This window comes from Ranitomeya variabilis, chromosome 1 (genome assembly GCF_051348905.1).
Source record: "Ranitomeya variabilis isolate aRanVar5 chromosome 1, aRanVar5.hap1, whole genome shotgun sequence".
Classification (NCBI taxonomy): domain Eukaryota; kingdom Metazoa; phylum Chordata; class Amphibia; order Anura; family Dendrobatidae; genus Ranitomeya; species Ranitomeya variabilis.
This window is the reverse complement of record NC_135232.1, coordinates 840760394-840787949: the sequence shown is the minus strand read 5'-3', so window position 1 is coordinate 840787949 and position 27556 is coordinate 840760394. Positions and strand designations below refer to the sequence as shown.

Genomic DNA, 27556 nt, shown 5'->3' with positions numbered 1-27556 from the left:
CCTACATGGCGACACTGGCAGAACGGTCATCAATTGGGAATGCAGTGCACATTGAAAGCTACAACGACCATAAGAAACAAGTGGCAAAAATTCACAACATTCTTCAGGGAATTGGTTTTGTGAGGAAAATTGATGACGCTTATCTTCCTTTGTCTGGGCTGGTCTCAGCTGATATATGGCCGCAAAGTGTAATGTGGTTATAAATTGGCGGAGAGGAGCTCAGAGGAAGGAAGAATAGAGTTCTGAATCTCTCGTCAGACCAAGCTCACTGACTGATAGACTGTTGACTCATTTCTGCAGCCAGTGATACACGATGGAACACAAAGGCTATAGATTGAAAACTGTGCAAAAATCTAGTTTTTAGCCCTAAATTAAGGCATATTATATGTACTGTACACACACCCTGACTCCAGTTCTCAGCACCTATGTCAATCAGATACTTGAAGAAGCTGGAATTTTTCTCCTTCACTTTTTTTCTTTTTTACCAGCCACAGCTGCAGACCTTTGATAGCATTGCAAAACCGATATACTATGATAAGATGAAAAGCTGCAGTGCCAGGACCACCACTAGTCAGTATAGAGATGTGCCTAGAGAATATTAAGGGAGTCTAATTGCTAGTTTTAGAGCAGCGGTCCTCATAACAGCAGATCAGTGTGGCGGATGCTGAGAGACCCCACTGATCCAGTTTTGATGTCCAATCTTAAGAAGACACTTTAATTATTATAATAATAAAAAAAAAAAAGCAATGGATAAAGCATTTAAATACTAGCCATAAACAAAGTCTATTTAAAGGACCGGGATCACTGTATTATCTTTTTTTTTTTTGCTGTAAAAAAATGCAGCAGACTGGATTTCTAGTATAGTGGGTGGCAATAAAGTGTGGTATTCAGTTTTGTTTTTTTACATTTTTCTCATGAGCGACATGACACTGTATGGATTTAGTATATATCAGTGCCTTTTATCAGATGTGAACGTTGGAGCATACTCCCAACCAATATCTACAACAAAGTTCTGCCAAAATATGAACGGAGCCCGAATATGAGGAGACACATGTAGAACGATGCATGTCACTGCCACACTTGTTACATGGCTATCTATTTTCATATGCTGCAGCTATTCCTGCATCTGAACAGTTTCTCGGCAAGAAAAACGCTGCATAAATATCGCACTTTATTGCAGCATTTTTTATGTGTTTCTTCTGTTCACTAAAAGGGGAAAACAAAGATGAAAGAATTGACACTCTGCAGATTAGAAACGGCTTCAAATCTGCAAAAAAAAAAGTAAGCAACATGTGCACGAGATTTCAGAATCTGGGACAGTAAACAAAATGCATTTTTTGCAGCAAAAATGTGACATGTGAACATACCCTATACTTCCTTGCTCTTTGTGGGATTCTGTCAGCAGGTTTTTGTTATGTAATCTGAGAGCAGCAGGATGGAAGGAAAGCGAACAGGATTCCAGGGATGTGTCACTGACCGGACTGCTTGGTGTAATTTAGAAAAGATCCATGTTTTCTCTGCTGTAGACGTAGGAGTGGTCAAAATGCTGAGCTGTTTATAACCCCGCCCCTGATTGGCAGTGTATACAGGAAGCTGCCAATCAGTGATGGGGCGGGGTTACACAGATTAGTTGGACTGACTTGCATACAACACTAAAGGTACCTTCACACTAAACGACTTTGCAACGAGAACAATAGCGATCCGTGACGTTGCATTGTCCTGGATAGCGATATCGTTGTGTTTGACACGCAGCAGCGATCTGGATCCTGCTGTGATATCGCTGGTCGTTGGTGAAAGTCCAGAACTTTATTTGGTCGTCAGATCGGCGTGTATCGTCGTGTTTGACAGCAAAAGCAACGACGCCAGCAATGTTTTACAATGGTAACCAGGGTAAATATCGGGTTACTAAGCGCAGGGCCGCGCTTAGTAACCCGATATTTACCCTGGTTACCATTGTAAATGTAAAAAAAAAACACTACATACTCACCTTCTGATGTCTGTCACGTCCCCCGGCGTCCGCGCTGCTGCTCAGAGCTTCCTGCACTGACTGAGCGCCGGCCGTAAAGCAGAGCACAGCGGTGACGTCACCGCTGTGCTTTAGGGCTGGCGCTTACACAGTGCAGGGAAGCTGAAGGCGAGGGACACAACAGACACCGGAATGTAAGTATGTAGTGTTTGGTTTTTTTTACATTTACACTGGTAACCAGGGTAAACATCGGGTTACTAAGCGCGGCCCTGCGCTTAGTAACCCGATGTTTACCCTGGTTACCCGGGGACTTCGGGATCGTTGGTCGCTGGAGAGCTGTCTGTGTGACAGCTCACCAGCGACCAAACAGCGACGCTGCAGCAATCGGCATCGTTGTCGATATCGCTGCAGCGTCGCTTAATGTGACGGTACCTTTAGTCCTGCAGTGATAATCTCCTGATAATAAAACACTGATTGTATATAAACTACAGGAAGCTGCTGAACAAGTGATACTTCCCTGGAATCAGGTTCTCTGCCCCTACATTATGCTGCTCTCAGATTAAAAAGCAAAAACCTGATGTCACGTTAAAACAATGCCCATATGCCTGAACAAAAAAACAAAAAAAAAAAGTATATGAACCAAATGCATCCATTTTAGGTAGCTAAGGTAAAATGCAGTCATCCCGTTTTCCACGTTTCAGTAGGTACAGTGGTACATGAGGCCATTACCTTTCTCTTGGTGTGCTCTTTGCTGTGACTGTGAGTCTTCTTCGGCCTCTCCTTGTGGTGACTTTGGTGACTGCTCACCTTTTTACTTTTGGTCTCACTTAATTTACTCGCTGCTCCTGGGATCCTAGAAAGCATTGACAATTCTATTTTGACAAGAAGCGCTATAGGTTTATGAGTGCTCTTCTTCGGTGGCAGCAATCTGTTCTCCCCTATGGGTAATAACACTTTGTCCCTATGACAGTCCTCACGCACAACAACAGCAGGATGAGAGGTGTTAGTCCGGTGGTTGGTTTTGCTCTCAATGTGTACCTTTTGACTAGGAGGAGATTGGAGGTGGGATGGGGCACTTTGAGGTTTATCCGCTTGGGTACTTGGACACTTTTTGGTGCTACTACTGTGGTGGGAACTCCTGTGCTTTTTCTCATTTGGATGTGCAATGGTTGTATTTGGTTCCTTGCGTTCATTTGATTTGGTTTTCATTTTCGTTTTCACAGTTGGCTTTTCTTTGGAGGGCTGGTCTCTTGGCCTGTATGGAGCGGGTTCACTTTCCACAGTAAGACCACCCTTTGGCTCCTCTTGAAATGAAGACTTCACAGGCCTTCTGGGATGTTTTATGCCAACAGTCTGCCTAGGAGGAACAGTTTCATTGGCTATGGGGGAATTTGGAAAGCTGGGCTTGTTCTGGATGTCTTCCTGAGAAGTCCAAAGAGCAGCTTTGTGTTGAGGCTCAATCTTTGGAGATTCATGGGGAAGAGGTGAAAGACAGTCACGTTCTTTACTACCCCAATGGCTTTCTTGTTCTTCATCATCTGCAACATTATTATGGTTCTCAGCTAGAGGTGCAGGTTTGACCAGAAAGTTCCCCAACTGCCAAATGCCAGTAGATGAAGTGTCATGCTGCAATAGAGTAAGAACAAATTAGTATCACTTTAAAAATAATAATTGGTTTCTGTTTTGAATCTACTCTTGGGAAGGCCGTTTGTTTTAGACCTTAAGGACAAAAAAAAAAAACCACTAACTTTTTTTTTCCCAACATTACCATTTCATTTTAAGTTTGTCTGTGAACCCAGGTGTATGAGGGCTTCTGGGACCATTTTTTTTGTTAATTGTATCATGTGCATAATTTATTAAAGGGGATGTCCTATCTTCTGCTAAAAGTCGACAGTCACTGTCGGCAGTCACTATGTGACTGCATATTATTGAATCCTTACTGTGCACGCCATCCGTATTCTCCGGAGTTGTTAGCGAGAACAGGCAGCCTATGCAATTTGCATACATGCATTCATGAGCCGACTACAACGTGCTCGACCTAACTCTATGCAAAGGAACGGATTGAGGCCACACACATTAGTTAGACCACGCATAATTATTAGAATGTAGCCGAAAGTATGCAAATCACATTGCGGTGCTCACAAAGGATTCATTAGTCTGCTCTCACAGAGTAAGCACATGATACATATAGATACGTATGCAGCAATCTTTTAAAAAGAGTTTGTCTTCATCTGACAATTGCTTTAATGACAGAAAACAGAAACACAAGCAGCCATATGGTCCCATAAAATACATGCTTTATTAAATACAAAAGATATAAAATCACCAAGCAAGAACAGGTGGACAGAGGGGAAAACACAGTACGCACCAATGTTAATGACAAAAAACAGGCCTGAGGACGGTCCATGAACCACAATGCTGAACTAGCAATATGCTAGAAGGAAGCTTTCCAATATGGGAGATAGCAATATATTCAATATATATAGGGCAAGGAGCGGTGCGCTCCGAAACGCGCGTTGGGGTCAGGCCTGTCGGTTCGTTCCCTGGACCACTTTTGTTTGCTGTAAGTACATCGCTGCACTGTGCTTAGATGTTAGTGTTTCCTACGTGAGGGCACTTGCCCTATATATATTGAATATATTGCTATCTCCCATATTGGAAAGCTTCCTTCTAGCATATTGCTAGTTCAGCATTGTGGTTCATGGACCGTCCTCAGGCCTGTTTTTTGTCATTAACATTGGTGCGTACTGTGTTTTCCCCTCTGTCCACCTGTTCTTGCTTGGTGATTTTATATCTTTTGTATTTAATAAAGCATGTATTTTATGGGACCATATGGCTGCTTGTGTTTCTGTTTTCTGTCTTCCTACTGATTGGCAGCTGGTCCCCATTATCCATATAAAGCATATATTAATTTATAGAATGTGTTGTGATATTGTAAGACTTTTCTAAATATGCTGGCTTTAATATCTTTAAATTGCTTTAATGAGAAGTACAAAGTAGTTGTCCAAAAAAAAACTTACCACTGGACTAGGGGATCTGCGCAGTGGTGGCGGTGGCGGCACTTCACTGTCACTTGAGCCGCTGTCGCTTTCGGAGTCTGAAGAGCTGTCAGTCTCACTGCCTTCAGTTTCCATGCTGCTGGAACGTGCTGATGCCACGCTGTCCACGTGAGATTGCACAACACTAATGAAGAAATTATAAGATTATCGCATTAGTATCGGGTGATATGTAAATAGGTATTCTCATAAAAGTATTTTGCTCAAAAATCACTTGAGATCCTATGCTTACAAAGACCTTTACTGACATTACAGCCATTCTGTGGATTTGAGGTCAACAGTATCCCAGGAGAAAAGGAAGAACCTCACGAAAGACCATGGCACCTGCTGTCAAGTATATTTCACCACACCGAACAATCAAATTAGCATTAGCAATATGCAATTCACATTGTTCACCTCTTTCCATTATTAAAATTATGCATATTCTCAATATCCTTAACCCCCAATCATCTGTCACACACTCTTGAGAGTAAGTAAAATATTAAGAAAAACAATGTTCTCATTTACACTAGTAACCAATCTGAACATCTGCTATAACTGTACATTCCATATTCGAACAGCTACCCCCAGCATCTCCGCCAATCTCAGACACATGAGTCACTGTCTGGTACAGCATGTTAAAACATATCTAATCTCCATTCTGCCAAGGAGCCAAAAAGAAAACATGACAAGGTCTATAACAGCGTTTCCATACTGATACACACAGTTACTAATACATGGGAAAGACTATACCATTAGGCTATGATCACACGTGGTGTTTTCCCTGCAGCCAAAACCTGATCTCTTGGCAGTAAAAAAAAAAAACAAAAACAGGCGCTGCAAAAACGTATACAAAACGCCGCAAAAACTCAAGGAAAATATGCTTTTTTTCTGAAGCTTCTTTCCCGCCAAGAGATCAGGTTTTGCTGCCGAAAAAAAAAAATGCCTAGTGTGAACTTACCCTTACAAGGAAATATAAAACATTTTTGAAAAAAAAAGGTCAATTTGATCAATTTATTTATTTATTATTTAGTGGAAAGTTTTCTTATGCCTGAAAAAAAGGACTATTCTGAACAAAAAAGTTCATGTGTATTCATGAAAAAAAATTAACAGGTGGTAGTTGAATTGATCGGGCATAGTTTACCAAAGACATTGGCAGTGTATGGAGTTGGTCAGGCATTCTTTACTTTACACATTGGTTGGGCACTAAGTTGACAGTTTACTTTTACACCTTGGTAGGGCATTGAAATGGTTGGTTGGGCTTTATTACTTATTTATTTATTTATTTATTTACACATCACTGATTCAATTACACTGCACTAATCCTAACTCCCATCCTCAGGTGGGGACACCAAGACATTTTTAAACTTTGGAAAATTACAAAAACAAATTGATTTCACATCCTGTTGCATCTTTTTTCATTACACCGCTTCAAAAATGTTTCTTTCTTTAGGTGAATAAAGCTGCAAAACATGGAAAGAATTGACATGCTGCAGTTTAAAAAAAAAAAAAGCAGCAGTTTTCCAATACAGTCAGGAAACAAAACAAGTGGTGTGCATGAGATTTCTGAAAACGCAGCTTTTGCTGGTACTGTAAAAAGCAGCTTTTCATTTGCATAAAAAAATGCGTCAAAATCAACGGGTAAGCATAGCCTTACTGCCAGGCACAAATAAGTATAAAGTATATATTTAGACTCAAACAGAATACAATAAGGAACCTGGCCGTTTCTCATGAATACATTTCTTTTATGAAGAAGCTATAAAGTAGAAAAAAAACACATTGCCTAGTGTCCTGGAAAAAAAAAAAAAATTAGAGGGTATCAACCCTTCCAAGCAACAGAGAACAGATGCAATGGGGTACCCTGCACATGCTTGCCCACCGCACTTTTCACTTCTATTAGGCAGACAAAGATAGCAGTTCCATCAGTGCCATAGGGGTGAATAGGTTATTGGACATGATTCCACACTACTGCTTTACTCACACTGGGGACTTTGTAGCACACACCCATTATCAGGACCACCCGTGGTCCCAGTGGTCAGAAACCTAGTGATCCCCGACAACAGGCATCACCAAGTCCCCTGTGGGAATGCACTAGTTTTCATGCGGGACAAACTTATTACCTTTCCAGATGATAAACATCTCTAGTGGAACCGAATGATGTACAGTATATAATCAAGTAAAAGCATGACAATATATCCAGCATGTTGTACTGCGTCAGGACAGTAAACACCTTGATATACACTGCTCAAAAAATAAAGGGAACACTAAAATCCCACATCCTAGATATCACTGAATGAAATATTGAAATATTCCAGTTGTAAATCTTTATTCATTACATACTGGAAAGCATTGAGTACAATAAAACATAAAAATGATCTATGTAAATCACAGCTAATATCCCACTGAGGTCTGGATTTGGAATGATACTCAAAATCCAAGTGGAAAATCAAAATTACAGGCTGGTCCAACTTCAGTGGAAATGCCTCAAGACAAGACAAGCGCAGTAGTGTGTGGCCTTCACGTGCCTGTATGACCTCCCTACAACGCCTGTGCATAGTCCTGATGAGGTGGCAGATTTTCTCCTAAGGGATCTTCTCCCAGACCTGGATTAAAGCATCAGTCAACTCTTGGACAGTTTGAGGTGCAACATTGGTGGATGGAACGAGACATGATGTCCCAGATGTGCTCGATTGGATTCAAGTCAGGGGAACGGGCAGGTAAGTCCATAGCATCAATGCCTTCATCATGCAGGAACTGCTGACACACTTCAGCCACATGAGGCCTAGCATTGTAATGCATCAGAAGGAACCCAGGGCCCCATTGCACCTGTATATGGTCTCACAAGGGGTCTGAGGATCTCATCCCAGTACTTACTGTCAGTCAGGCTACCTCTGGCTAGCACATGGAGGGTTGTGCGGCCCTCCAAAGAAATGACTCCATACACCAGTAATGACCCACTGCCAAACCAGTCATACCTGAGGAAGGTTTCTTAACCGAAACGCGCGTCGGGGATCGCAGTGGACGGCATGGTGACGGACATTATACCCTGGTATGTTGCTATCCTAGCGTACTCATTGTATTACCTTATGTATTTTCTATTGCTAGTACCTGGGGAGCCAAGCTTGGCTTTATAAGGGATTACGCCATGTTAAATCCTTGCTTCTACCATTACCTCTTTTAAATACACTATATGGATACCGTCCACAGCTCTCTTTGGGCACTATAGTGCTGTGTTGTTGTATGTGTTCCCATGCCTTCAAATGTACCGGTTTCTTTATTTTTTATAAATAAAATATACCTTTTTGCTACTTTGGATATTTAAACTGCTGTGGTGCTTTTTTGTTTGCTTAGTGTTTATTGTAGTTTATCCCAATATGGTCCATATATGTGAGGGGGACCATATATTATATTCTTGGCTCTAATGTTGGGCCCTATACTTAGGTCTTCTTTCCCTGCACATATAGGATGTCAATGTTGATACAGGATGTTGCAGGCAGCAGATCACTCTCCATGGTGTCTCCAAACTCTTGTCACATGTGTTCAATGTGAACCTACTCTCATCTGCCTCACCACCACCCGAGCTGCCGCCTCACCACCACCCGAGCTGCTGCACCCCCGACCTTCTGTCTCTTCCCCATTATCCCGTAGAATGGAAGTCCGCAAGGACAGGGTCCTCTCCCCTCTGTACCAGTCTGTCATGGTAAATTTGTTTACTGTAAACGATATCTATAACTTTGTATGTAACCCCTTCTCATGTACAGCACCATGGAATTACTGCTGCTATATAAATAAATAATAATAATAATAATAATAATCTGTGAAGAGCACAGGGTGCCAATGTCAAATCTTCCAATCTTGGAGTTCTCTGGCAAATGCCAATAACCCTACATGGTGTTGCGCTGCAGAACCCAACACCCACTTGCGGTCGTTGGGCCCTCATACCACCTCACGGAGTCTGTTTCTGACTGTTTGAGCTGACACATAGATGTTAATGGCCTGCAGGAGGTTATTTTGCAGGGCACTGTCACTTTTCCTCCTTGCACAAAGGAGGAGACAGTGGTCCTGCTGCTGGGTTGTTGCCCTCCTACGGCCCCCTCCACATCTCTCAGTGTACTGGCCTATCTCCTGGTATCTGCTCTATGCTCTGAACACTGTGCTGAGACACAGCTACCCTTCATGCCACAGCGCTCATTGATGTGGCATCCTGGATGAGCTGCTCTACCTGAGCAACTTCTGTGGGTTGCTACTGTAGCTCTAAGGATGAGGGCAATGACAAAATGCAAAAGTCACCAAAACAACAGCCAAAAGGGATGAGAATATGGAAATGGTTTGTGGTCACAACCTGCAGAACCACTTTTTTTATAGGGACTTTCTTGCTAATTGCCTATCATATCTACCTGTGTTCCATTTGCACAACAGCAGGAGAAATTGATTCACAATCAGTGTTGCTTCATAACTGGACAGGTTGATTTCACAGAAGTGTAAATGACTTGGAATTACATTGTGTTAAGTGTTCCCTTTATTTTTTTAAGCAGTTTATTTTTACAGTTTGATCTCTGAAGGAATAGAACAAAGATGAGGTACTCCCAACTAAACTACCATTTTAAGAAATAACAATGAAGAAAGGTATCCACATTCGAAGGAAACTTAAATGTATAAAAAAAAGTGCATAAACGTCATATAGAGAATACATGCATTACCTAGATGGAGCAGAAGAAAGGGGTTTTTCAGTGATCTGCAAAGAAAAACAAAAAGCACACTTAATGGTACATTAGCAATAAACAAAATATTAATTTCCTAAATTCATTTTTCCAAGAATTAAGGACATTCAAATCTCAGCGTTTTTTTAAATTTCCATCTTCAAACAAATATCTTGAAAAGACTGTGTTGAAACACATAGCGCATGCTACTTTTAATCAAAAGCCCGCTGGAGTAAGATGAACCAAATTGATGCTGAGATGTTCACTTCTTTAACTGGCACATCTTTGTGCAGTTTATGTGTCACCACCAGACTTTACTCCAGCTGGTGTAGATTTCTGCCATTTTTTGTCTTAAAATTAACCCCTTAGTGACAGAGTCAATTTGGTACTTCATGACCGAGCCAATTTTTACAATTCTGACCACTGTCACTTTATGAGGTTATAACTCTGGAATGCTTTAACAGATCCTGCTGATTCTGAGCTGATTTTTTCGTGACATATTGTACTTCATGTTAGTAGTAACATTTCTTCGATATTACTTGCGATTATTTATGAAAACAATGTAAATATGGTGAAAATTTTTAAAATTTTGCAATTTTCAAACTTTGTATTTTTATTCCCTTAAATCAGAGAGATATGTCACAAAAAATAGTTAATAAATAACAATTCCCACATGTCTACTTTACATCAGCACAATTTTGGAAACAAAATTTTTTTTGTTAGGGAGTTCTAAGGGTTAAAAGTTGACCAGCAATTTCTCATTTTTACACCACCATTTTTTTTTTAGGGACCACATCACATTTGAAGTCATTTTGAGGGGTCTATATGATAGAAAATAACCAAGTGTGACACCATTCTAAAAACTGCACCCCTCAAGGTGCTCAAAACCACATTCAAGAAGTTTATTAACCCTTTACGTGCTTCACAGGAACTGAAACAATGTGGAAGGAAAAAATGAACATTTAACTTTTTTTTGCAAACATTTTACTTCAGAACCATTTTTTTTTATTTTCACAAGTGTAAAAACAGAAATTTAACCATAAAATTTGTTGTGCAATTTCTTCTGAATACGCCGATACCCCATATGTGGGGGTAAACCACTGTTTGGGCGCACCGTAGAGTTTGGAAGAGAAGGAGCGCCGTTTGACTTTTTCAATGCAGAATTGGCTGGAATTGAGATCGGACGCCATGTCGCGTTTGGAGAGCCCCTGATGTGCCTAAACAGTGGAAACCCCCCACAAGTGACACCATTTTTGAAACTAGACCCCTTAAGAAACTTATCTAGATGTGTGGTGAGCACTTTGAGCCCCCAAGTGCTTCACAGAAGTATATAAAGTAGAGCCGTTAAAATAAAAAAAAAAATTGCATTTGTTTACACAAAAATGATCTTTTCACCCACAAATTCTTATTTTCACAAGGGTAACAGGAGAAATTAGACCACAAAAGTTGTTGTGCAAAGGAGTGCCTTTTTACTTTTTCAATGTAGAATTGGCTGGAATTGAGATTGGACACCATGTCGCGTTTGGAGAGCCCCTGATGTGGGGGGTTTCTACTGTTTAGGCACAAGTGACCCCATTTTGGAAACTAGACCCCTTAGGAACTTATCTAGATGTGTGGTGAGCACTTTAAACCCCCAAGTGCTTCACAGAAATTTATAACGTAGAGCCGTGAAAATAAAAAATCCTTTTTTTTTTCCCCTCAAAAATGATTTTTTTAGCCTGCAATTTTTTATTTTCTCAAGGGTAACAGGAGACATTGGCCCCAAAATCTGTTGACCAGTTTGTCCTGAGTACGCTGATACCCCATATGTTGGGGGGGGCACTGTTTGGGCACCTATCGGGGCTCGGAAGGGAAGGAGCGCCGCTTGGAATGCAGACTTTGATGGGATCATCTGCGGGCGTCATGTTGCATTTGCAGAGCTCCTGATGTACCTAAACAGTAGAAACCCCCCACAAGTGACACCATTTTGGAAACTAGACCCCCCAAAGAGCTTATCTAGATGTGTGGTGAGCACTATGAACCCCCAACTGCTTCACAGAAGTTAACAATGTAGAGCCATGAAAATAAAAAAAATATATATTTTTTCCACAAAAATGATCTTTTCAACCCCAAATTTTTACTTTCACAAGGGTAACAGGAGAAATTGGACCCCAAAATTTATTGTGCAATTTATGCTGAGTAGGCTGATACCCCATATGTGGGGGTAAACCACTGTTTGGGCGCATGGCAGAGCTCGGAAGGGAAGGAGCGCCGTTTTGGAATGCAGACTTTGATAGAATGGTCTGCGGGCGTTATGTTGCGTTTGCAGAGCCCCTGATGTACCTAAACAGGATAAACCCCCCACAAGTGGCCCCATTTTGGAAACTAGACCCCCCAAGGAACTTATCTAGATGTGTGGTGAGAACTTTGAATGCCCAAGTGCTTCACAGAAGTTTATAATGCAGATTCGTGAAAATAAAAAAAAAAATTTTCTACAAAAAAGATTTTTTAGCCCCCAAGTTTTTATTTTCACAAGGGTAACAGGAGAATTTGGACCCAAAAGTTGTTGTCCAATTTATCCCGAGTACGCTGATGCCCCATATGTGGGGGTAAACCACTGTTTGGGCGCACGACAGAGCTCTGAAGGGAGGGAGCACCATTTGACTTTGAGCGCAAAATTGGTTGTGGCGTTTAGAAACCCCCTGATGTACCTAAACAGTGGAAACCCCCCAATTCTAACTCCAACCTTAATGCCAACACACCCCTAACCCTAATCCCAACCCGATCCATAATCCTAATCACAACCCTAACGATAATCACAACCCTAACGATAATCACAACCCTAACCCCAAAACAACCATAACCCTAATCAGAACCCTAAATCCAACACACCCCTAATCCTAATCTCAACCCTAACCTCAAACATAACCCTAATCCCAATACACCCCTAACCCTAATCTTAACCCTAATCCCAAACCTAACCCTAATCCCAAAAGTAACCCTAATGCCAACCCTAATCCAAACCCTAACCCTAATGCCAACTCTAACCCTAACTTTAGCCGCAACCCTAGTCCTAACATTAGCCCCAACCCTAGCCCTAACTTTAGCCCCAACCCTAACCCTAACCCTAACTTTAGCCCCAACCCTAACCCTAAATTTAGCCCCAACCCTAACCCTAAATTTAGCCCCAACTCCTCTAGCTGCCGGCAGATCATGGCGGGCGCACTGCGCATGCCATTTTCTTACCGAAGGAAGAAGCCGGCGGCCAGGAGGGGACCAGGAGGACCCAGGGACACCGGTAAGTATAACGGGGTCCCCAAATCCCCCTATTTCTCTGTCCTCTGATGTGCGATCACATCAGAGGACAGAGAATTACACATCGCTTTTCTTTTTGCGGTCGCCGGTAAACAGTTAATTACCGGCGATAGCAAAACAGGGGTTGGTAAAAACCGACCCTGATCATGGTCTTTGGGGTCTCGGCTACCCCCGGCAGCCAAGAACCCAAAGATCTCCCGGGTGCCGGGCGCACTGCGCATGCGCCCGCCATTTTTTGGCCGGAAGAAGATGGCGGCGCCCATCGGGAGCCACGAGGAGCACCGGGGGAGACAGGTGAGTATTGGGGGGCGATCGGGGACCCCATTTCTCTGTCCTCTGATGTGCGATCACATCGGAGGACAGAGAAATTAAATGTGAAATCGCGTTTTGCTTTTTTTTGCGATCGCCGGTAAACGGTTAATTATCGGCGATCGCAACTCGGGGGTTGGTAAAAAAAACCCCGAATCATGTTCTCTGGGGTCTCGGCTACCCCCGGTAACCGAGACCCCAGAGAAAATACGACTCTGGGGGGCGCTATTCACTTTTTCCACAGCGCCGTTAATTAACGGCGCTGTGGTTTAAGTACCCTTAACTGCCGCCGTTAAGGGGTTAAAGGAAATATAGCTTTTGGTAAATTTTCCCAGAATTTACATAGAATAAAAAAAAAAAAAAATCTTATTACCCCTGTCCAGGATTTAAAAACATGTTCACTTTCTTTCAAACTAAACACCAGTACAATGAAAAAAATTTTTTCTACATAAAAATTGTACCAACATACTCTGAATCGACTATTCATGGAGCTGTACGAGGTTCTGTTTTTTGTGTGGGACAAGTTATAACTATAATGCTATGTTCACACGTTCCTTATTTGCTGCTTTTTCTGCAGAGGAAACCTGATCTTTTGGCAATAAAAGTGCAGTCAAAACACAGATTTTGCTGGCTTTTTTGCCATTTTTCTTGCGATGCTTTATTTTCTGCGTTTTTCAGGATCCCAAAGATAAGCTTTGCTTCCAACTTGTAGGCATGAACAATACAAAGCATTCGGGAACTGGTGCAAGGCTAATGTGATACCATATAACAGTTTTGGGAAAAAAGGGCAATTTGATAAAATTATTTTGGGGAAAATGTTTGTCTGAAAATAATAGTGACTATTCTGAACAACAAAAAAAAAAGCTGTATTAATTTATGAAGTGTAGCATTGAACTAATGTTCTATGAGTTCATGAAAAAATACGCAAATGTAAAAACAGCAGAGGGAAGTTGAATTGGTAGGGAACTATTTACCATACTTAACACATTGGTAGGGCATTGTTTACTTTCACACATATCACCAATTTAATTAAATGGTACTAATTCTAGCATCCATGCTCATGTGAGGATACCAAAACTAAGGATTATGGTTAAAAATTGGGAAAAAAAATCACTAAAATAAATGGGTTTTCACTTCCTGTTTTTTTTTTCCACATTTTCACATCTTGTACCTGCGTTTTTTACACTAAAAACGCTGTAAACACTGATAGCAAAGTTTTTGCTGCTTTTTTTGCATGTACTCATTGCTTTCTATGGGTGAAAAAATGCTGCAGGACATTCTGAGGCATGTCACATTCCAGAGGAGACTTGAACGAACAGACAAAGACATAACACAGTAAACACAAATCACCATGTACCAGGTGAGGGCTCTGATCGCTAGTTTACAATCTATGCAAAAACGCAATGTGCAAACATAGCCTAAAAGGTTCATAGTACATTTACACTTTTTTTTTTTTTACTGGTCAGAGGGGGTGGGGGGATTGGGGGGTAGCAAGCTGTTGGCGTTCTGCCTTGATTGTACAATATCATGCCTTTCATGACAACTAAACCTGCTTCATTAGGACCAGGATCAGTGAGTGTATACTGGACTGTGGGGCTGAGTTATATTCTGGGACGGGTGGGAGCTACATTACATTCTATGGGGGGCAGTATTATATTCTGAGGGGGGTTGCATCACACTCTATGAGGAGGCTACATGATATTTTATGGGAAGGTGGGCTGTGTTATATTCAATGAGGGCTACATTATATTCTTTGGTGGGGCTGTATTATATTCTATGAGGGGGGTTACATGATATTCTATGAGGGGGCTACACTGCATTCTATGGGAAGCTGCATTATACTATATGAGGGGGGCTGCATTATATTCTTTGGGGGCTGCATTATACTCTGAGGGGGCTACATTATATTCTATGGAGGAGCTGCATTATATTCTATGGAGGGGCTGCATTATACTATATAAGGGGGCTGCATTATATTCTATGGGGGGTCTGCATTATACCTTATGAGGGGGCTACATTATATTATATGGAGGGGCTGCATTATATTATATGAGGGGGTCTGCATTATATTCTATGGCGCGGCTGCATTATACTCTGAGGGGGCTACATTATATTCTGTGGGTTGGCTGCATTATACTCTGTGGAGTGGCTGCATTATACTCTGTGGAGGACTATGAGAAATACATTATACTATATGAAGAACTATGGAGTGCATTATACTATGGGAAGTGAATTTTATTACATGGAGGACTAAGGGGGTGCATTATACTATATGGAGCACTATGAGGAGTGTATTACACTATATGGAGGACTAAGTATTTTAATATATGGAGAACTATGAGGAGTGTATTATATTATATGGAGGACTGAGGAGTGTATTATACTGTATAGAGGACTGAGTAGTACATTATACTATATGGAGGAGTATGGGGAGTATATAATACTATATGGAGGACTATGAGGAGTGTATAATACTTTATGGAGGACTGAGGAATGTATTATACTATAAGGACGACTAAGTAGTGTATTATACTATATGGAGGACTATAGAGAGTGTATTATACTATATGGAGGAATATGGGGTGTGCATTATACAATATGGAGGACTGTGGTGCCCATTATACTATATGGAGGACTATGGGGTGTATTATACTAAACAAGCAAAATGCTGCATATTCATTGATTGATTGGATTGTTTTTGCCGGGAAAAAAAAAAAATCATTGTTCACAGCAGCATATCGCCAGGTGAAAACTGCAGATGTGCTGCTGATAACACGATACTGTATGGGGACAAATTGATCTATTAGTGATTGTTCTATCCCATCATTATTCCTCAGCCGGTGGAAAGAGGCCAGGAAACAAGTGTTGAACGACTTCAATATTGTTGATCACACTCGTTTAGCTGCCTGAACTCAGCGCACATAAATACAACTGAAATGCTTCTGTGTGATGTACAATATGTTAGCATTTGGGGCCCCATTTTAAGCTTTTGCCTAAAATTGGCCCTGATTGGCAGTAGTAATGCCATTTTCCATTTCAGCCTTTTTAAAATTTGTATTTGGTGACCTACCTCCTCCTCCTCATCATCACTGTCCTCACTGTCGCTGATCTGCAGGTCATCTTCCAGCATGCTAAATACAAAAAGAAGTGTTTATGATATTAGTATGCAGATTAGTAAACCCCTCTAATTTACATATTTTGTTCACTCTTTTAGTAAGCAGCATTTGAATGAAACCATCCAAACAAAAATGCACACTAAATGCAAGCCTATCCTACAGGATGTGGTACTTTGTAATGCGTGGCAATTGTCTGACATCTTGATTAGGTGGCTTCAATACAAGTACAAGGCTACTATTGTATGTACAAATATATAGAATATCCAATATCATGATTAAATAATTTTACTTATATTGCATCAACATAATCAACAGCACTTGAACAGTACATTAGGTACTTGCAGTTTTTGGGTTGCTTCTACATTGCAGCTATTTTTCTATTTTGGCAAATTGCTGTTGACAAGTCTTCTTTTCCAGTTATGTCACAGAGTTACATAATGGTATCCTGTTCTGGTGGGGCGGTGGGACTGAGTAAAGGCCCCGTCTCACATAGCGAGATCGCTAGCGAGATCGCTGCTGAGTCACTAGTTTTGTGACGCAACAGCGACCTCAGTAGCGATCTCGCTATGTGTGACACGTACCAGCGATCAGGCCCCTGCTGCGAGATCGCTGGTCGTGTCGGAATGGCCTGGACCTTTTTTTGGTCGTTGAGGCCCCGCTGACATCGCTGAATCGTTGTGTGTGACACCGATCCAGCGATGTCTTCACTGGTAACCAGGGTAAACATCGGGTTACTAAGCGCAGGGCCGCGCTTAGTAACCCGATGTTTACCCTGGTTACCAGCGTAAATGTAAAAAAAACCAAACAGTACATACTCGCCTTCTGATGTCCGTCAGGTCCCTCGCCGTCTGCTTCCTGCTCTCACTGACTGCCGGCCGTACAGTGAGAAGTGAGAGCACAGCAGTGACGTCACCGCTGCGCTCTGCTCTCACTGTACGGCGGCTCAGTCAGAGCAGGAAGCAGACGGCAAGGGACCTGACGGACACCGAAAGGCGAGTATGTACTGTTTGTTTTTTTTGGTAACCAGGGTAAACATCGGGTTACTAAGCGCGGCCCTGCGCTTAGTAACCCGATGTTTACCCTGGTTACCCGGGTGCTGCAGGGGGACTTCGGCATCGTTGAAGACAGTTTCAACGATGCCGAAGTCGTTCCCCTGATCGTTGGTCGCTGGAGAGAGCTGTCTGTGTGACAGCTCCCCAGCGACCACACAACGACTTACAACGATCACGGCCAGGTCATATCGCTGGTCGTGATCGTTGGTAAATCGCTTAGTGAGACGGGGCCTTAAGTCATTCACACCTTTATTCTCCCTGAAGCTCTCCTCCGTTTGGGCATTTGATATTTACATTGGATTTTACGGTGTTAACCTGATTTGGAGGTTTATACTATTCTCATGCAGTTTGTTTTCCAGCCAAGAATGGGAATCATGGCCTCTGTCATGTTCATAAAACTAAGGCATTTTCTAACTGTATATGATGTCCTTTACTACCATCAGTGTCACATTTTGGTAAACTCATGTGAATGGAAATTCTAAGAGATTCCGAGTCACTGCATGCCCTGTATGCTGTATGGGTATTTCTATTAATAGTGTTCTCCAACAGCTGTCTGTAGTAAACTTATAACCAGATTTCTGTGTTTTACCAAAACTTGGAAAAACATTGGAAAAAAAAAAAAAAACTCAATGACTTACGATGATGATCCCTTATGTGGGCTTGGGAAAACTTTTGAGAAGTTGTCATAATGTCCTGTAAGAAAAATAAATGAGTCATTTCCTCTGTAGGAGACTGAACTAACAAGAAAGGAAGAAAACAGCCAAAACATTTCAAATAATACAAAGTTACATGTGGGAAAAATTGCCAGAAGAGTCGCCAAGCAATATGGATCTGAAGGGGTCGATAGTGAAAGAATGAAAAAAAAAAAAAATTGAAAACTAGCAATAACGAGCAGTAAAATATCACCATAAAGATACTTTACATCAAAGGGAATGTGTAAATGAGGCTGAAGAGCTATTTGTAGGTCTGAAGCCTCTGTCACACACATCAATTCCCCGCAAAGCACCGCTTCCTTTGGCTTGCCTGACAGATCCTTTACCTGAAGTCACACAGGATAGAGGCTGTCAGCGCTGGGCGGGGAACAGAGCTGCAGTGCCAGACATCTACAATCTGAAGTGCTCTTCAACCTCCTTTGCATATCCATTCACAGAATGATTTCTCAGTAATGGAGGAACGGACTGGCCACGTAACAGTATTGCTGGACTTGTCTTCGAAGGATCTACATGCATATATAGTTTGTAGGGTGACACCTAGCTGAGAAATTCTTTTTAAAAAGGGAGTCTGTCACAATATTGACCCTGAAAAACTATCCCAAAACTGATCCTTCTTGTGCAGTTCCTCGGCTTTGTGCACTGAGATCCCTTGCCTCTTGGGTGTGGAATCTAACCTTTTTGCTAGACCCTAAGGCTACCAGCCAACAGCAGTGGGATTGTTAATAAGGAGCATCCTTTTTTTTTTCTTTTTTAAAAACAACTGGGTGTTACCATTCCCCTACACAGTGTGCCACCTGTAACACTGTTTGGCCCCCCAAGTGATAATCCCAGTTGTCTATATATTCTTATATTTCTAGAAGGAATCACAGAGGAACCGGATAACAGTTCTAAGAAAAGATGCTCCAGAATTTTTATTTTATGGGAAATGCAAATATTTCTAAAATCAGTCATGAAAGCTGACTGGTTCTCTATCTCATATGCCCAGCGCTTTGAAGGTTAATAGCATTTTAAAAAGTAAATAAAGCTAATAGTTGCAGGCTCCTATTACCTCTAAGCCTACAAAGCCTACAAAAACAGTGTCTCATTTTCACATTCACAGATCTGGAAGTAAAAGCTTCCAATGGTCATCAGTGGTGGAAATATAGAAGATAGGCCAAACAGCTACCATAGAAACAACACTGTGAATGATTTTATAGTTTTCATTTTAACACTGGGTTTTTCGGTCTAAAGCTACAAAGTCTGCAGTCACATAGCGAATCCTTTCATTGTGCACACTGCGAGGATTCTCCAGTCGCGTCATCAAAAGTGGCGGTCATGTAACCGCAAGTATGTGATATGCATACTTCCGGCCACATTCCGACTAGATGAATTGAGCGAGGCCGAACCCAAGTTTATTTAGCGAGGCAGAAAACAATCTAGTTGGAATGTGGCCGGGAGTATTCATATCGCATACTTGCTGTTACATGACCGCAGCTCCTGTGCAGACACTGGAGAATCCTCACAGCATGCACAATGTGAGAATTCACATGTCTGTAGTCACACAAGAGTTATTGCAGACTTGTAGCTTTAGACCGGATGACTTCTTTTAAGGTGTACCGGGGGCTGAACCATGGTAAGGCCAATCGTTCAGCCAGCAGCTATCAGCCATCTCTTTCATACACAAAAGTGCTTGCTGTGCCAGTGGTTTATCTTGATGAGAACAAAATGACCCACAGTTCAAAATCCTGTGACCAGGGCCCCATACACAAAAGGCTGTCAACATCTATATATATATATATATATATATATATATATATATATATATATATATATATATATATATATATATATATATATATATATATATATATCTATATATCTATCGGTGGGTTAGACGTTAGTCTAATGTGTATTGGGGGGGACTTAAGGCTTAAATTACACCAGCCTACTGGTGGCATTAGACCACTGCTGATGGGCAACATGTCTGTAGTCGTTTTATAACCTGTTTACACAGGCAAACTGCATTTAATATCCACACTTAATCAGTAATGGATCGTTGTAATAGGTTGCCTTTGCTCTTTGAACACTTGTCCTGTTTATATAGGACAATGGACTGCCGAGAACAATGATCTTTTAAAAAGTGAAAAGATTGTTTCCATCGCCAAACGAGCATTTTCCTAGTTTGTCAGGTGATTGGCAGACTGTTTACACTGCATGATTATCGGGAAATAATAATTGTTTAAATGGACCTTTAAAAGGGAATCTGTCAGCAGGATTTCACCCCAGAAAATATTTGTCTTTGCATGTAGCCATTTTAAAGACAAGTCCAGCATTACCTATACATGACCAGTCTTACTCCTTTACTGAATATTACCAAAACAGAAAAAAAACATGGTTAAAAATTGGCTGCACTGCTGGAAAGAAACCTCTTGCTGCAATACTCATTGGAAGGTTCTTTATTGTCCACCACACATTTCAGTGCCAAAACAAAACAAACAAAAAAAAACTATAGTCAATTTTTATAAGTGTTTTTTTCTGTTTTGGTAATTTCCCTCTGGGGGATCCTTCCCGCAGCCATGAGGCAGTGGCAGCTGGATATCTAAACCTTTACAGTGGTTGTGTCTTCACATAATCACCCAAGGTGAGCAAACCTATTGTTTTTACTGTCTCCTATATTAATGTTTTACCGTATTGTGCGCCTCTCCCTTCACAGTCACTATTTATTATTATCCTTTACTGAAAAATCAGCGTTTGAATTAAAATGTAAAGTAAGCAAATCAGCGTTTGAATTAATATGTAAAGTAGGCTGAAGATCTGAAGCCTCTGTCACTCCAGCTCTAATCCTGCCCAGCGCCGCTTCCCCCTGCTATTAAACATGGCTTGGCCTCTTACATTCTGCAGCTTGGAATCACTGCACAACAACTTGTGGCAATCTGTATGTATGTTTGAGGCTTGACCTCAAACATAGCCCTTTAAATTCTGCGCACAAGTGATCTACATGTGACTAGTTCTGTTGAAATATCACTTTTGATGGCATGTCCATAGACACCAGCAGGACACAATCTGAAAAATTAAGCATCAGTGGCTAATTTCCAGGTACATTCGTTAACAGACATTTGACCAGCCAATCAAAAAGGCAATTCATATGCAAGTAAAAGGAGAACCTATTAGATACCATAACATTTTCCTCCTAACTAAAAACTTCGGAGTACCACCATGAGCATCTGCTGTTTCTCACTCATAGGCATTCTTATACATCTAAATGCATCACTTACTTTGGTTCACTTTGACAGATGGAACGTGCTGACTATCCTGAAGGTTAAAAAGAAATGTTTTATTAATTATAGCACAACACTCAAAACGCACCATCATAAGCCCAATGCGACTGAATATACGGATAAACATACTCAGTACTTTGGAACTGTAAAGAAAAGTCACCATAACCATTATGTTTTGTATCCTAGCGATACATCAGCAGCTTATAAAACTTGAAGGGAGATTATTAATAATATTCATAATAATAATTTTATTTATATAGCGCCAACATATTCCGCAGCGCTTTACAACTTATAGAGGGGACTTGTACAGACAATAGACATTACAGCATAACAGAAATCACAGTTCAAAATAGATACCAGGAGGAAGGAGGGCCCTGTTCGCAAGCTTACAATCTATGAGGAAAAGGGGAGACACGAGAGGTGGATGGTAACAATTGCTTTCGTTATTCGGACCAGCCATAGTGTAAGGCCATGTGCACACGTTCAGGATTTTTCGTTTTTCGCTATAAAAACGTGAAAAAAACGCTTACATATGCCTCCTATTATTTACCGGGTATTCCGCATTTTTTGTGCAAATGTTGCATTTTTTTCCGCAAAAAAATCGCATCACGGAAAAAAAAGCAACATGTTCATTAAAAATGCGGAATTGCGGGGATTCCGCACACCTAGGAGTGCATTGGTCTGCTTACTTCCCGCACGGGGCTATGCCCACCATGCGGGAAGTAAGCAGATTATGTGCAGTTGGTACTCAGGGTGGAGGAGAGGAGACTCTCCTCCACGGACTGGGCACCATATAATTGTTAAAAAAAAATAATTAAAATAAAAAATAGTGATATACTCACCCTCTGATGGCCCACGAAGTGTTCCCGCCTCTCCGGTGCATGCTCTCTCTTCCGTTCCTATAGATGGTGTGGTTCAGGAACTGTGATGATGTCGCTGTCTTGTGATTGGTCGCGTGACCGCTCATGTGACTCACGCGACCAATCACAAGCCGCGACGTCATCGAAGGTCCTGAACCACACCGGCATCTATAGGAACGGACGCCGCTGAGGAGATTGGCTGTCTGCAGAGGGTGAGTATAACTATTTTTTTTTATTATTTTTAAACATTCTATCTTTTACTATAGATGCTGCATAGGCTGCATCTATAGTAAAAAGTTGGTCACACTTGTCAAACAGTATGTTTGACAAGTGTGACCAACTTGTCAGTCAGTTTTCCAAGCGATGCTACAGATCGCTTGGAAAACTTTAGCATTCTGCAAGCTAATTACGCTTGCAGAATGCTAAAAAAAACGCGAAAAAACGGAAAAAAAACGCAAAAAAAAAAATGCGGATTTCTTGCAGAAAATTTCCGGTCTTCTTCAGGAAATTTCTGCAAGAAATCCGGACATGTGCACATACCCTAATACTGCAGATCCAGCATTCCAATCCAGATAGTTACAAAGAGGCAAAGATGGTCAACAAACACCATGTATAAAAACAGAAAATAATAAATAGACAAACCTTATTTGGAAATGCAGCGGTGCTTGGTGTATGGATACCTGTTAATGGTGGAGGCCATGAATGGGTCATTTCCTAAAGGACATAAAAGAAATGTCGACATACAAATAAAGTTAAACATTTAAAAAAAACAAAACCATAAGATCGATAGTCACTGCGTGCCAGATAAAAATAATATGTGATCAATCCCAGAGCAAAAGTGTGATAGAGGATCCCAATGTGTGAATTTCACATTTCACCTAGCGCACAATACCTACTGAAATGGGATCCAGTGACAATCCTCCAGTCAGGAAATCCCAAAAATGTAAAAATCAGCACTAGTAGCAGTAATATAGGTCATGTGTGACAGTAATGGAGGAACACGTCCACCAATTTAACACTGCCAGGCAATGTCCTGGACTCTTACTACCTCTTCAGAGGACGCCTTAAAGTTTGGTTTATATACTTTGTTCCACAACAATTACTAACAACCGAACTCAAGTTCTTAGAGAGGTTATCCAAAATTAATAAAACATAGCAGCTATCTTCCAAAAATGCACCAGAGCCATCTACAGGTGACAAGAAACTAACAATTTGGGAACTGCATAAAACTGTGTCAATTTTCTACAGAGCTTTTAAAGAGGTTTTCGGCTTTTTGCTGAAATTTCTGAAAGGCCATACACATGTGTAATGGTATATTAAATGCTGAACTAGCTCATGGTTACTACAGCACGCCCCTAGAAGTCCCTTGCGGCCCACAGGTACAGAGAGAGTACAAATGTCTCCATCCAATCTCCCAAGATGATGACAGGAACATGTCCTCTACTATATAGGAGCTGAAAGCATTAGGCATAGGTGCCAGCGTAGGAAACATTTGGTCTTGCAAGAAAGTAGAGGGCAGATGGTCACATGGGTAAACTACATGACTTCCATGATCTCCGGCCAGGCTTTACATACAGTACCTGTGAGCAGCAGGGTGCAGCAGTGAACAAGCAACTAGAAATTGGACATGTGTTTCCAGCATCCCACAGATGCTCAAATGGCTATAGATATGGCCACTTGGAGGTCAACCCAATACTATAGAAACTCTTGTCAAGAGACGTGTCAAAGTAAGTCACATAAATGCCAGGGTCCAAGCTTTCCCAGCAGAACCTTACACAGAGCATCACATTTCCTCAGCAGACTTGCCTTAAAGGGAATATATCAGTAGGATCAACCCTTTTAGGCCATCTATTTGGGCGTGAAGGTCATCGGAAGCTGAATAAAAATGATACCTTGATATCTGCGAGCCAACGTTTTACACCGTGCAGCAGCGCTAACACCGTGCAGCAGCGCTAACACCGTGCAGCAGCGCTAACACCGTGCAGCAGCGCTAACACCGTGCAGCAGCGCTAACACCGTGCAGCAGCGCTCTCAGATTGTTTAAGGTTGAACCTACTGACAGATTCCCTTTAAATCCCATAGTGCATCACACGGTCACCACTTTCCCAAGTGACCAACTAGACATAAGAAGAAAAAAAAAAAAAGGTTGTGATATATTGTGTGCTCTGGACCTTCTCTTAGCCAGTAGTAACCATTTCAGCAATTTGCACTACAGCAAGTTTTCTGTGAGTTCAGGCCAAATGGGCTAGCCAACTCTCCCTACGAATTTCAACGAGATGCGGGCACTTATGATTAATCTGTGGTTACCTAGTTTTTGTAGATACAGATCAATGAAAATGCGGACTGCAAAACCTGCTTTTTTGGAGGAGATGTACTGACCCAGTTTTCTACCCATCACAATTTGGCCTATTCCAAACTCCCTGCTTTTCCAGTAGGCAATTTCACTGCTCCCAACATGTCTTAAGAACTTACTGTTCATTTGTAACTTGATATATCTCAACACTTGACATTCGCATGAGAAAATCAATTTTAGTAATCACTGGTATTAATGATATGGCTGAGCCATAGAATTGTTGTATTCTGAATTCACTATGAATATTGCAATATTTCTAGCATTTGTGTTCTCTCTACAATCATGATAGATTCCCTCAGAATATTGCTTGATAATAGCACGACGACCATATTTGCATGGCGATCAAGTGTATAAATCCTACAAACCTTCAAAATGTCTTCAACACAATGGGCTTCATTAGTGAAGGTCTGAAAAAAAAAAAAAACACATTAGGAATCGACATGCATAATAAGACTGTAGCATCGACATTCTACATTAAAGGAAAAGTTAAGATCTAGAATGGGTCATTAGAAATTAAATTTTTTTTCCTTCAAACTAAAGTTGGAAATGGATGTGAAGTAGTAAGCAGCAGCAATATGTCCCTGGCTGTACAAAGGTTGGTGTTATGAAAGGTGCCATCTGAAGTGTAACTTGTTTTTTGTGGCAAATTCAACTCCAAAATGGCCGACTGTGCCAGTATACACAGTAAGATGGAGCTTGGAAGCAATGTTACACATAGCATCACATTAAAACTACCTAATGTCCCAAAATGAAAGATACTGGACTGTAAAGATATATACTGATAATCTGTCATGTGCCCAGACTGATCCTATATTCTCTAGGGACATAGGAATTAGAGTGCCGTGGCTTTTACAGAAATAGGTAATGAGGTTGGCTAACAGCTGATGTCCTCTTTCATGCACAGGTCACATGGGAAAGGGAACCTGAGATTTACAAGCCATAACACCAGCTCGTATGTCAGAGACACCGTAAGTTCTCATTATATGGAAACACGAGACTATATTAAACCACTGATCCGTGAAGAGGACAAGATATGTTCCCTTCTTCTGGCAGCTTCTGACAATGAGCCTTAGGGTGCTTTCACATTGTGTTCAGGCACCCATGTAGTGATCCGGTTGGGGCTTAAGTCGGAACCCCCAGCAACGGTAATCAGACGTATGCATTGATAGTGCCATAGACTAATGGTGATGATAGAGTAAATGTGCGCTCTGACATGCATCATTTTTGGGCGTGTAAGACTACCGGAGGCTGACACCCAGACATCCAGAAAGGATGAATGTCAGAGCGCACGTTCAATCTGTCAGCATTGTTAGAGTCTAAGGCCCCACCAGCGCATACGCCCAAAATCCCATTTTGCGGGGTGTTTGTATGTAAGCCCCAGAGAATAATAAACATGAGCACTACTCCAAGGGTGCACAGGTAGGTTCCCACACCATGTGAAATAGATACAAAGAACCTGGCACTCAACTTAAGTGTAAAGCAAACTCCGTACATTTATTGTAGTACCAAAACGTTTCGGTCTGAGAGACCTTCCTCAGTTGCGTACTGCAGTTTATAAAAGTAGCATGTGTTGCCACTTGGTACAGAGTCTAGCAGTGATCACCTATTCTGGGGTGATTCTAAGTAGAATGTGACCGTCCGGTCCTATGGGGGAAATACATAGTGTCTCACGATGCTTAAGTGCCGTATTGCTCCCGCATGACGCGGTGTCCACCGCTAGTCCTGGGAGGGAGGCAAGACTTGTTTTAACTTCTGGAAGCGAAGGGGGGGGGGGGGGGGGAAATTATACAGTGTACAGAGCCAGAATGCTGCCGCCCCACCACTAGTTAGTGGCTGCTGCAGATCAGCTTCTATACTTTTCAACAGGGGTCCAACACACAAAGCCCCCATAGATCAAAGGATAGGTCATCAATGTCAAAGCACTGGAAAATCCCTTTAGAGCATGAAAAGACCAAGTCATTTTTTTCATCAGCACATTTAACTCTTTATTTTCCTACTTTTGATGTAGCTAATCATGGCTTGTTTTTATTTTCAGTGGAAAAAATGCTATCATGCAATTACACCATTTTGCCATGCAAAAAATAAACAAACAGCATTTCATCAATATCCACTGCACATTTTCTGCTGGGGTAAAAATTTTACACATTTATTTCTATGGGTGGGTACAAATGATGTAATAATTGGCATAGCATTTTTCTTTTTTTCATAGCACAATTTAAGAAAAAAATGGAGGTGGGTGGGAGATTAATATACTCTGTGTCCCTGAATTTGAAGAGCCATAATATATTGGGCACACTACATAAAAAGACCTATATGTTGGATATTAAAGCACCACTCCAGAGTTTTGTTTTTTTATACAGTGCTTCGCTTGAGTGGTGCTTCTAATCTAAGGTCCCCGACCTGAGTATTAGGCCATGTGCCCACGTTGCAGAAATGCTGCGGAAATGTCCGCAGCATTTCCGCAACTCCCTGCCGCGGGTAAAACGCATGCAGAATTCACATACGTTTTCCTGCAAAACACAAGCATTTTGCAAGCGTTTTTAGCTTGCAGAATGCTTGCGTTTATACCAAGCGATTTGAAGCGTCGCTTGGAAAAGTGATTGACAGGTTGGATGCCTATGCAGCATCAATAGTAAGAAATAGAATGTTAAAAATAATTAAAAAAAATATATGGTTACTAGATGGTGGCCCGATTCTAACGCATCGGGTATTCTAGAATATGCATGTCCACGTAGTATATTGCCCAGTCACGTAGTATATTGCACAGCCCACGTAGTATATTGCCCAGTTACGTAGTATATTGCCCAGTTACGTAGTATATTGCCCAGATACGTAGTATATTGCCCAGTTACGTAGTATATTGCCCAGCCACGTAGTATATTGCCCAGCCACGTAGTATAT

General features: G+C 41.4%; 1 protein-coding gene across 5 annotated transcripts in view; it reads right to left on the bottom strand.

Annotated features, from left to right (window-relative positions):
- Positions 1-27556, bottom strand: part of AFF1 (ALF transcription elongation factor 1) — a 120893-nt gene that overhangs the window by 12399 nt on the left and 80938 nt on the right. For all 5 annotated transcript variants that reach the window (XM_077275832.1, XM_077275834.1, XM_077275835.1 and 2 more), the window contains 8 exons: positions 25021-25062; positions 22945-23016; positions 21440-21476; positions 18111-18165; positions 16375-16435; positions 9702-9736; positions 4987-5149; positions 2696-3592 (listed from right to left, as the gene is read on the bottom strand). In XM_077275832.1, coding sequence (XP_077131947.1) covers positions 2696-3592; positions 4987-5149; positions 9702-9736; positions 16375-16435; positions 18111-18165; positions 21440-21476; positions 22945-23016; positions 25021-25062 — 1362 coding nt within the window. The remainder of the gene's footprint in view (positions 1-2695; positions 3593-4986; positions 5150-9701; positions 9737-16374; positions 16436-18110; positions 18166-21439; positions 21477-22944; positions 23017-25020; positions 25063-27556) is intronic.